Consider the following 12,829-nt stretch of genomic DNA (forward strand, 5'->3'; position numbering starts at 1 on the left):
TCAATATTATGTCTAAATAATATTTGAATACAATTTCAATTATTATTTGGAATTCATTTTGGAACAAAAGAACGTGTTTTTTTTTTTTTTTTTTTTTTTGATAATTAGCCTATTAATTAATTAATTATTTAATAATTATTTCCCTTTGTAATAATGACATACAGATTCGGGCAAAAGGGCACAGCGTTGCTCTTTCAGAGAGCTGGTGCTTTCTCGAAACTCTGTCACTCTCTGATAACTCTGTGATAACATCTGATTTATTTTATTTGCATTGGAATGTAGACAATATCAGTCTGATTTTACATAATAATAATAATAATAATAATAATAATAATAATAATAATAATAATAATAGTAATAATGTAGTAAAAAGATACGATAAATCAGTTAAAGGAAACTGTCCGTGTTTATCATCGTGACTCAGCTCGACTTCTGACCTTTCACTTCTATATGAAGTGTTTCGATGAATCATCTGTGAATATAGGTGACAATGATAATTGCAGTTTGACAGCATTTGGGTTAAAATATGATCTGCATTATTTATTCATTTGTGTGTGTTTCAGTTATTTATTTTTTAATATGACCTGTTATCTGATTTAGGAGAGCAGCAGAGATATGTAAGAGGAAAAGAAAAGTATGATTACGCTACTCACGCAACAAAACAGACACGCCCACTCGAGCGCTAACCATTGGCTATGACGCAAAGAAGTCAGAAAAGACCCGCCCACCTCCATACTGTGCGTGCTACCATTGGATATAATACAGCCCCAAAAGCAGAAAGAGTTGCTGAAGACATATCCGCCTGGAAGAACAGTATACGCAGCCTTACATAATCACAAGCCTCCACACATTATTTGGTAAGTATGCAAAATATCACGCTGCATGCCAAAGTTTATGAGCTTATGTATGAGCTTTATTATAGCGCTATGTGTTAGTCGCAGGCAGATATATAAATATTCCATTATATGAGCACATCGATGTAGGCCACTTTGTTTATGTTGAAAACATTTCTCGTTAGTGTTTACTTATTGTAATCTCAGCATGCATTATTATTACAAAGCATTGTGGTTGAGTAATTGTTTTAAAATAAAAATAAAAAAAATCTATACAAGACAAAGGAACATTTCATTGTCTTCCAAAAACAGGTACACTCGTCTTTTTGGACAAACATTGGTAAAAGACTTTGAAATACTGTATTTTAAATGGACATTTCTTTATGTATATGTATGCATACGTGTGGGAATATATTTGTGCATGTTCAAAAGTTTTACTGACGGAAGTAACAAATTGACACTTTTCACGGATGCATTCAAGTGATCAAAAGATACAGTAGCAACATTTATAATGTTACTATTTCAAATAAATGTTGTTCTTTATAACTTTCATCCTGGAAAACATTTTGGTTGCCATAAAATATTAGGTAGCTCAACTGTTTTGATGTTTTAAGGATTATTGTAATAGGTGTTAAAAAAATTAGCCTTGCTTTTAAAAATATATTACAATATAAATGGTTGTTTTAAATAGTAATATTACTTCCACCGTATAACTGTTTTTATGTTATTTTTTATCAAATAAATGCAGCCTTAATGAGTGATTATTTTAGCACAATCAAACAAAATTTTGAATTGAGTTTAAGATATTTTAATCATTTTTTTCTCTCTCCGCAGTAGTGAAGCATTATGGGTGGTCAGGTGTCCACTGACGAGAATGTCCATGTGGTGATTGTTGGCGGCGGTTTTGGTGGCATTGCAGCTGCTCAACACCTTAAACATCATGGAGTGCCCTTCATGCTTATTGACATCCTGGATGCATTTCATCACAACATTGCAGCGCTGCGTGCCTCAGTTCAAGCTGGTATGCTAATAATAAGATGCCTAATGTAATAAAACAAACAGCCAGAATAATACAACAATGCAGTTTTTGTATATTCATCTAGGTTTCGCGAAACAGACATTCATACCATACAAAGAGACATTTGGACTAAATTTCCTCCAAGGCCGTGTCACACAGATAGACTCAAAAACACAGACAGTTGTGCTTGACAATGGAAAGGTGAGAGATATTATAATGTTACAGCTGAAGAAAACAAAATATGAGCATATGTGAGCTTTAATAAGTGCCAATATTAATCTACAGCAAGTACGTTATTCACACCTCATTCTGTGCACTGGAACAAGCGGACATTTCCCAGGCAAACACAATTCTGTGGACACCTACCAATCAGCCATTCAGAAGTATGAGGACTTTGTCAAAGAGGTTAGTTGTGTTATTGGTCATGCTATTTTTGAGCTGTTACATAACCACAGTGTCATATGAGCTCAACTGAAAACACAGACTTGACTGTTCATCCAATGTTTCAGATCCAAGAAGCAAACACGGTTGTAGTTGTTGGTGGTGGAACCACTGGTGTTGAAATGGCTGCTGAGATCAGGACTGAATTCACTAATAAGAATGTAAAGCTCTGCGTTCACACACAAATAGACTTTGCACTCTTATTCTAAATTGTGAGCTTAAATGTTTTTTTCTCTCGCAAATTTCATCTAGGCGATTCTGATCCACCCGCGTGAGGAAGTGGCTGATCCTGATCTTTTACCTTCTGTCAAAGAACAAGCCAAACAGGTGCTGCTGGAAAAGGGGGTGGAGCTTTTGCTAGGTAATGATCATGCGTGTCGGGGTAGCTTAGCATCTGCATTATATTCCTAATGCCCGATGTGGGGCGTCACATATCTAGGGAATTACAATGAACAATATGAGAACCAGTGTTGCTGATACGGATATTGTATGATTTGACCTTAACTTAAAGAAAAACATACTGTCTCACACTGGCAATTGCTGCATTTTAAAACATAAGCAACAAAACCATTCGCTGAAATTGGAATGCTTTCAGCATGATTATTATTTGGAGTTGCTAACTGCACTCCAATATAAAAAAATACTATTAGCAGTTTTTTTCAAATGCAACACGTAGGGTAGCAGCTTTTGAGAATGACTGTCGAAAACTTCAGTGCTATTGAATAATAATGTAGTATCAATGCAATTATTATTATTATTTTTTTTTTTACATTTTAATGGATATTTTTCTTAATGAATGCTTTAATATAATATACAGCTAACAGCTGAAATCAGTATTTCATGTCCACATATTGATTTATTTAAATAAGTAGCCATGTAATATGGCTGGGTGTGTGGCCGAGGGGACTTTTATCACCCTGAAGGTGTTTATATTGCAGTGACTGACTGATTGTACATTATTCCTTACGTTGTTTATATGGGGAAATGGAAATGGGAAATGTTACAAGCTGGATTAGAAGAATATGCAAAATATAAAAACTATTAATTGTGCATGATTTCTTAATTTCCCTGTGTTCCTGAATGCAGGGCGGAAAGTGACAAACCTTGATGAGCTGGAATTGAATGTGTGTCGGAAAGGCATGGAGATCAAGACCAATAAAAATGAGCAGGTCACTGCTGATCTAGTCATCTGCTGCACAGGAAATAAAATCAACTCTGATGCATACAGGTCCACTCTGAGTAAGTGCTTTTTGTATGTATAGTTATGTATGTATAGCTTTTGTAATTACTGAGGTAATATCTAATCCTAGTAATCTCCAAAAGGAATTTCTGCTTTGATATCATCTGTTTGTGTGAATTAACTGAATTACATCTCAAAGAAATGAACATTCACACAATGAAAGAACTTCATTAGTTTTGCGACAAGATGTAATTATTTATGTCATGAATTATGACTTATTATTCTGATTTATCCCCTTTATGTTTTTATTTCAACTGTTTAGACAAATGTCTTTTTTTGTGTGCATGATAACATATGGCTTATTCATAGAGAAATATTAATGTATTATTAAAAACTACACTTCCTTTTAATTGTACTTTATTACATTCAAATATGAGTATGGATTCTGCATTCTCAAAACTTTATTAATGGCACAGTACCCTGGTATTTATGCAGTTGCAAAGCTTAGAGAATATTATACAGTATGATATTTTATATCACACACTTGTTTGTTGACTTATATAACCTCATTTAACTGGTTGATTCTTCACCCATTCTCTCTTTCTCACTCTCTGTGTATATATATATATATATATATATATATATATATATATATATATATATATATATATATATATACTTTATATGTTTTTCTTATATTTCAGCTACATGTATGGCAGAGAGTGGTGCTCTGAAGGTGAACCAGCATCTACAAGTAGAAGGCTTTGACAATGTGTATGCTGTGGGTGACTGTGCCAATCTCAATGAACCCAAGTTGGCGTATCATGCTGGACTTCATGCTGCGGTTGCTGCCACCAATATCATAAACAGTCTGATGGGGAAATGTTTAACCTCATATCGCACAGGTAACAACCAATCACCCAGTGATTTAGCTTCAGCTGTTCTTTGTGAGCTCTTTTTTTAAAGGTTAATTTCTCACGGTTCTTATACAATACAAGCTTTCTTGAAGAGTTTTATACCACTTTATTTCCATTGATCAATGTTGTTTTCCCAATCAGGAAATGTTACTATGCTGATTGCTATGGGCAAGGATGCTGGAGTAGGCCAGTTTAATGGCTATAAACTACCTCAATTTCTGGTCACCAAGGGAAAGAGCCAAAGCTTGCTGCTGTGGAAGAGCTGGAGAGAAATGGGCCAAAAAGCCCCAAATTAACACAAGGTTAACAAAAAAATGTAACATTATACTCAAAATGTCTAAACTATAACACAGTTCCATTTTACTTGATCACTTTTTTATCGTAATGATTTTTACATTAATCATTGTGTTAAAATTAAATTAAATTAAACCAGAGCAGCTGAAGGATGATATTGTACAAATAACCATCATTATATATACGTATATATAACATTGTTTGTAATCTTTTATTGAACAATCAAAAGCACCATTTTATATATCTATACATTTGTTTGCTATTGTTATTCCTCATTGATAGTAGTTTGCTCTAATATATTCTTGCATTGACCACGTGACGAACTGTTGGTGTTTCTCCACTAGAGGGCGGTCATACAATATAAATTAAATCCCTGTTGCCTGGCCAACAAAACAAGATGCTGTGTCACTCAATAGATATTGTTTTTCATAATTATTGAAATGAAAAATAATACATAAAGTGATTTTTTATTCTTTCAAAAATGCTCCAAACCTTAACAACCAACTTTGTGAGTTTACTTAAAATGATTTATAAACAGAGTATGCCTTTACTTGTGCTTTTCTGAAAAGTGGAGCAAATCATATGAACCTAAATCATTTTTAAGAACCATTAATGTTGTCTAATTGGGTTTATAAATGTTTAGTGTGTCATTTATGCTCCTGGAAATTTAATCTGTTTGATTCAGCAACACACTACATTGTTGTCACACGACTTCATCATGCATCAGATATGAATAGTGTGGTGATATAATTTTGGGGCTAAAAGGGTTGTTTTAGCATTTTAAATTCAATTTAGTGTAAAATCTATTGACAGTTCATTAAAATCAGAAATATTCATTTGCAGTTCGTTCATCTGACTGAAAAGACCAAGATAAGTGCACTGCACTAGAGATGCATAAAATTCTGAACAAAGCCAGTCAGAACAGCTTTATTGCTTCTTAAATGTCCTGGTGCACTGGGTTACTGCACTGCCAAGAGAACTGGAGTCCATCACAAAGAGCTGGAAATCACTGCAGTCGGTGCATCAAAATGCCCCATAATGATGCAGTCATGTCTCAAGCTGGTGACTGGGAAGGTCGTTGGCATTTAGTGTTCATGAAACTCTTGATATATTGTCCTGAAATCAAGGTATTGTGCTCTTTATATCAGGTTACACATCTTTGCTCGTTGGCCTTGGATACAAGTGGTCTTTAAATGGCAATACTGCCATAAATTCCAGCTTTGAGAAGCTCACAAGTCACAACCCACTGTTTGAGTTGAGTCTGGGTCACACAGGCACTGATTCAATTCAGAGGTTGCTTTAGTTTGGCTGCAGCTTTGTGATATTCAGCCAGTATCCTGTGGGATGTTGCCCTACTCCAGTATGAATGTCAGCTAGCGTTGTTCACGTTTGTAATTTGTCCTTACTGTTAAGGATAATCATTGCCATGCAGTTTTATATTGTTTCAACATGCTGTTTTTTTTTTTTTTTTTTTAAGTTATATTCCACCCAAAACTCATGTTATCATTTACTGACCCTCATGTCAATCCAAACCCACAAGACTTTTGTTCATCTTCCAAACACAAATAAAAATATGTTCAAAGACACTTGAGAGATTTCTGTCCTCCATTGAAAGTCCAATTCCACACCTAAACATTATAAAGTAAAAGTCATCTATATGAACTGCGCAGTTTAATTTAAGTCTTCAAAAAAGACACCAACACTTTATATGATGAATAAAATTTATTAACATAAAAACATTGATCAACACACATACATAAAGCACATCAAATATGTCAATAGCATAAACTGTGACACAAGAACAAACCTCATTGGTTCTTGTGCATCAGTGTTCCTTTCCTATTAAGACTAAAACCATTTTGCATAGAAAATAACACTGTGCTAATACTTTACTAGAAGTACTGGTGGTTATTTTTTTTGATGAGAGTTATGACATCATTTTTTTTTTTTATTAGAGAGTTATGACATCATTCAATTTATAGAGCTATCATCAAAATATCTGCACTAAGCTATATTGAATAAAATGCTGAGTTTAAGACTTATTTATTAAAAAGAGGCAGCAGCATGTTTCATTCCTAATAAATATGCACTCAAATGCAGGGTTGGCACCTAAATTATTATTATTATTATTATTTTTTGGTTGATATGCAGTTCTGCACTGATGTGACTCAGCAAAACATGAGAAATCTAGGATTAAAAATGCATAAAATGCATAAGATGCAAGAGAGCTTCAACAGCAGAATATCTCGTCTCTTCTTCATCTTAGCATGTATCCCACACTATGTCTCGTCTCTGCTCAGTCTAAAAGCAATGAATATTATATAAGCATACAGACAATTGAATTCATTCACTGTGAAGGGAGACAGGTATAAAGGCATTCATCGATGCTCATCAAATAAATCTTATGTTTGAATGAGTAAGCAGAGTCAAACAGTCCACTGTGTTCCTTGTGGCTTTGTTTTTATTTCCAATAGGAATAGTTCACCCAAAAATGAAAATTACCTGAAAAGTTTATCTGAAATGTGGATAAGTTTGTTTTTTCCATGGGAACAGATTTTCAGAAATTTTGCATTACATCACTTGCTCACCAGTGGATCCTGTGCAGTGAATGGGTGCCGTTAGAATGAGAGTCCAAACAGCTGATAAAAAACATTAGTTCTCTATCCTTAATATCGCTTTATCCAGTTAAAAAGTGATCTTGTCTGAATCAGGAGAGAAATATACACAGATCAAGCACTGTTTACAAGTGAAAATATGTTGGATTTTGATGTAAAAGACAATGAGATGGACTTATGAACTCATATTTTGGCACCGGTTTAAAGTTAAAATGCCTTAATGATAGATTTGTTAAATAGATTAGAAGCTTTTTACTTCACAATACATTAACTGATGGACTGGAGTGGTGTGGATTATTGTGATGTTTTTATCAGCTGTTTGAACTCTTTAGTTTGAACTAAATTTATTCAAATAAGAACCAGACTCTACATCTTGGATGGCCCTGAGGATGAGTAAATGTTTTTTTTCTTTTCATTTTTTGGTGAACTATTTCTTTAAGGCAAAGTAAGTCTTTGAGTTGTAGAGGGGAAGCAAAGGAAGTAATAATCTGTCAGACTCTGCTGTTTATCAATAATTGAATTGTCATGAAAAGTTCCTCGGGGAAAACACTGAAATACTGAAAATATAAATATGCCTGTTTAATATCAAGACCAGTGAAAAAGCTAAATGTAGCCACATGACTTAAAGAAGTCAGACGTCATTGTAACCTCTCTCCAAAAGACATGGGCTTATCTTGTGGTTACTGTGAATAACACATCACATAACCTCCAGCATCCTGGGTTTCTCCCAGGCAAACATCTATCTGTTTTCAGTGAGCTCTCAAATGAATTATAATTAGCTAATTTACAACACTGTAGTTATCATTAGCCTAACATTTATCATGCATTTTCTACTACACTTTTCCCTCAAAATCGTTTTCGGTTGTCCTCTGGCTCACTGCAAACTATTTAAAAAAATTAAACGTTTCCCATGGTATGTCTGGGAGACAGTAATGAATGGTCTTATTGTGCTCAGTTAAATATATTTTGTCTTACACAGTATGCATCACTATATTCTAATGTACATTTGTAATTACCTTAAGAAAACCCTCATTAATATGATTAAATTGTTTGTGATTTAATAATGGCCTCTCTCTAGCTCTAATTCCCAAAACAAACCAAATATTCCAAGTATGCCAACATTGTCCTCAAAGTTCATGGAAAAAGGGTCAACAGTGGATTGATTCATACAATATTTTTTTTTAACTCTCAGTGCAGTCACAGGACAGTAAAGGTATATTTTTGTCAGTGATTAGACCAGAACAATTTCTGATGGAATTTAGCTGTAGAATTATTAAATTGGCACACTAAAGTCACATAAGGACTAAATTAGATCAGTGAAGAATGATGTAGGCTTAAACAGGCCTATGACTTTTTAATGCCTACTGTTGAAATGCAAATTTCTAAGGCCTCTAAATTATCAACATGATCAAAACCTTTTGTACACAATCTACATCATGCCTTTAGACTGATAGTTAATACTGTTTTAGCAAATAAAAGGCCTATACCTATTAGTATAACTAAAATTTTTAACATTTTAGACTAGAGAACAGTATTCACTTATAACTACTTGCTTATTAGCATGCATATTACTAGAATATTGGCTGTTTATTAGTACTCATAATAAAGCACATGCCTTCTTCTGCATGATCATATTCTAGATCCCTTAACCTTACCCCATATCTAAACATGAGTACTACAATTTAATTACTAACAATTAGAAGTTGAAAATCATGTAAAAATGTGAGTATAAAGATGATACATTAGGCTTTTGATGAATGCATATTTCATCTTACAATCAGCATTGTATTGCACTGCATTACATTACATATTTTGACCTCCAGAGCTTGGGCCATAAACTAAGCATTTAAATATCATCTTACTAAAACATATTATAAGGAAATATAGAATGACAACTGATATTTACATGAATTATATGTAAGTATTCTGCAATATTATTTAAAAGATCTCATTTGTTTACAAGTATACTATCTTACTTTTTTGTTTACAAGTATACTAACCCCTACTATGTACTGTGCGTCCGCCTCGCATGCCGGAGACCCGGGTTCGAGACCCACTCGGAACAAGAACGAGGTGTGGCAGCGAGGACCCGGGGGAGAGGGATTACAATTGGTGCCATGACCCGGATGGAAGTGTGGTTCAAGGGGGTGAGTGTAACGGAGGCCAGCGAGTAAGTGCTGTCCAAGTAAACCTGACTCCCCTGATCTTAAAAGACACACTAGCAACTGACGCTAGAGGCTGCAGCCATTTAGCCTCCTTGTTAGTGCATACGCCTCCCATGCCAGAGACCAACTTGGAACAAGAATGAGGTGTGGCAGCGAGGACCCGGTGGAGAGGGGTTACATTGGTGCCATGACCCAGATGGGAATTTGGTTAAGGCTGTTGAGTGTAACGGAGGCCAGTGAGTAAGTGCTGTGCAGGTAACCCTCACTCCCCTGATCTCTCAAGAGACGCACTAGCGACTGACACTAGAGGCTGCAGTCATTTAGCCTTCTTGTTAGTGCGTCCACCTCCCATGCCGGAGACCCAGGTTCGAGACCCACTAGGAACATGAACAAGGTGTGGCAGCGAGACCCGGAGGAGAGGGGTTACATGTGTTCATGTGTTTTGGAGGAGGTGTGGATTTGGAGAGTGATTTGCAGGCAGGGTGGGATCTTATGCTTTCAAAGCTAGCTTCAAATTGCTAGCACCTGAGAAATTGTAATTAATCAAATTAAAAATTGAAAATGTAATTAAGTTCTACTCAACAGAGCAAGAACACACTCTACAATTTAATTTAAATTTAAACTATAATACATTTTCATTATTTCAAATTCAATTAAGTGTCTGAAAACATTACATTCAGTTCACACTTAAAAATATTCTTCACAAGTATAATCTTTAAATAACAATTACCCTTTTAAAGTATGCTAAAGTTTACTTCTTTCACAAAGCATGATACATGAATGTTATACTGTAAGAATATAAAATCTGATAAAATCATCTCTCTCTCCTTCCCTCCACTTTCATGTCATTCCTGTACTATAATTTACAATATCAAAACATGTCTTTAAATGTATAGGAAATTACTCCGACCTTCCTATCTTCACAGTTCACATAGTAAAAATCTGAAAACAATTATTTAAACTTGAATTTATGTTCAGTGTCAGATTGAAACAAGTAGTTTGAGGCACATAATGTTTTAAAAAGTGTTTTACAAAATTCATTTTTTCAGGTCACTTTGAGAAAAGTGAGCATTTTTTCTTGGAAGGATAAAACTTCTCAAACTGACTCTTACTGTACGTGCACAGAGTACTCTCCTTGATAAAATACAGCTGCTTAATGCTGGAGACTGTCTACAGATAGACATTTTGAATGCAAATATTGAAAACTCATTCCTCAAGCATGACCCAGAACTGAAGATTTTGTTAGATCAATTTACTGTCCTGTTGGAGAGGTGGCGCCAAGAGTTTTAGACTAACTGGAAAAAGATACCAATCCACTTACTGGTACAGGCAGCCAAAAAGTATAGCACTACTTATAATCTCAGGGTAGACACCATTTAGCCTTGTTTTCATTTATTTTGGATTAAAGGGGTCATATGTTGCGATTTCAATTTTTCCTTTCTCTTTGGAGTGTTGCAAGCTCTTGGTGACTAAAGAAGATCTGTAAAGTAGCAAAGACTAAAGGCTCAAATCCAAAGAGATATTCTTTATTAAAGTTAAGAGTCAACCACACCCCCCTAAAACGGCTCGTTCTACCACGCCCCTACATCTCTACGTCACGATGTGGGAAGATTTGCAGAACGCCGCCCAAATGTTCACACAAAGAAAGAAGGCGTAACTTTTATTCTCTCTGTTGCCACCACTGCCATGATGTGGAGTCACTATGTGTTTCGTTCTGAAAGCGAAACTACTTTGTTTGGTCTTCCAAAAGAGGACACGACTAGAAATCAGTGGTTAAGTTGTATTTCAACACTGTTCCAGAACAGTCCAACCCAAATATTCAGATGTGTGCAACGCATAAAAAGACAGTATAATGGATGCAACAAATGCCTCGTTTGTAATGGGTTTTATTGGTTTTGTTTTTCTAGTGATGTCCGGATCGCGAACAAATCTTTAACCAGATCTTCTTAGTGTACCGGTCGAACCAGTTTGAAATGGTTCGCATCTCCAGTACGCACTAATCCACAAATTGCTTAAGTTATTCGGTTTATGAAAGTGCCTTACACTCCCTCTGACGCGAAATAAACCAATATCCTGAGTTATTCAGTTACTCCTAACAGCACATTGACTGAACTGCTAAAAGAGAAGCGATGATGGGATGTGCACGAGCAGAGCAGCTGGACTGAGTCTCGTGCTGCTGCTGGACTGGGAGACAGCATCACATTATGTTAAGGGGCGTAACATTTCTGCCACACACTTGAGGTATTCGCCCAATCACAATGCACTGAATAGCTGGCCACTCACAGCACACCTCACTTTTTCAGAATGATGAGCTTTGTAAAAATTGACGCATTTCAGAAAGCCGGGGCATAGAGGAGAAAAAATAATGTACATTATATGGAAAATAATGTATTTTTTGAACCTTAAACTGCATAAACACAATGCATTACACCAAATACACCAAATAATCTTCTTTTTAGCAGCATCTGCCATTATTAAACGCATAAAGTTAATTGAGCCAAAGCAACATGTTGCTCCAGGAGCACAATCACTGTTATTTGCTTTACATTAAAAGCGTCTGCTTATCAGCAGAAACTATATAAGTGTCTTCAATTCCTTAAAAACTCAAACTTTCCACTCTATGAGCAGAAGGTTAGTTCATAGCACAGAAGATGCGGCAGCAAATGCATGTTAATATCTATATAAATCACAGAATTTGTGGTGCATAATGGCAGAAGAGGGAAGGTCTTTGCAGAAGCTTGGTGGAAGAAGCGTAGGCAAAGGTGGTGGCAGGGCACATTCTGTTTTTCTCAAGTGCCTAAATTGATTTTGGTGTGGAGTTACTTGGGCAGCAGCCAGGGGCTAATGCAGTATCATCCTGGCACTCTGTCTCAGATGCAGACATATAAAGAGATGGACATCTGTGCTGAATATGAAACAGAGATCCTTCTGTTTACAAGGCCTTAAGACATAAGAATGAACATCAAGAGTGTATACATTAATGCACAGGGAACATACTGTATGTCTATACATAAATACTCAAACTTCATTTGTCATACACAAGATTTTACTGATAAATTAGTAATGTATCACATATAACCAGCAATGTGAACATGCCTGATGCTTTATGCTTTTGTTGTTGTTGTTGTTGTTGTTGCTGCTGCAGTAATACCTTTACTAAAATTTATAGAAAGCCTCTTTAAATGGGAATCAAACGGTTTTGAGTATGAATAATAACAATGGTTATTGGATTATTATTATAAAATAATTCTATTAAATTATTAAATAGTAATTTCATTCATTAAGAATAAGGCAGGATGCTGATAAGTGAATAAATCTGACATACTGCACATCTAGACAAGAATTCATGACAAATGTTAATCAGCC

General features: G+C 35.3%; 1 protein-coding gene across 1 annotated transcript; it reads left to right on the plus strand.

The window, feature by feature from the left end:
- The first annotated feature begins 726 nt into the window (after nucleotides 1–726).
- aifm2 (apoptosis inducing factor mitochondria associated 2) lies at nucleotides 727–6,167 on the plus strand. Its single transcript, XM_042736436.1, has 9 exons — nucleotides 727–857; nucleotides 1,668–1,854; nucleotides 1,937–2,052; nucleotides 2,137–2,256; nucleotides 2,361–2,453; nucleotides 2,545–2,653; nucleotides 3,379–3,531; nucleotides 4,177–4,377; nucleotides 4,531–6,167. The coding sequence occupies exons 2-9, from the start codon at nucleotides 1,680–1,682 to the stop codon at nucleotides 4,683–4,685; spliced, it is 1,122 nt and encodes a 373-aa protein (XP_042592370.1). The 5' UTR covers nucleotides 727–857; nucleotides 1,668–1,679; the 3' UTR covers nucleotides 4,686–6,167.
- Nucleotides 6,168–12,829: the final 6,662 nt, after the last annotated feature.

This window comes from Cyprinus carpio, chromosome B13 (assembly GCF_018340385.1).
Source record: "Cyprinus carpio isolate SPL01 chromosome B13, ASM1834038v1, whole genome shotgun sequence".
Taxonomy (NCBI): Eukaryota; Metazoa; Chordata; class Actinopteri; order Cypriniformes; family Cyprinidae; genus Cyprinus; species Cyprinus carpio.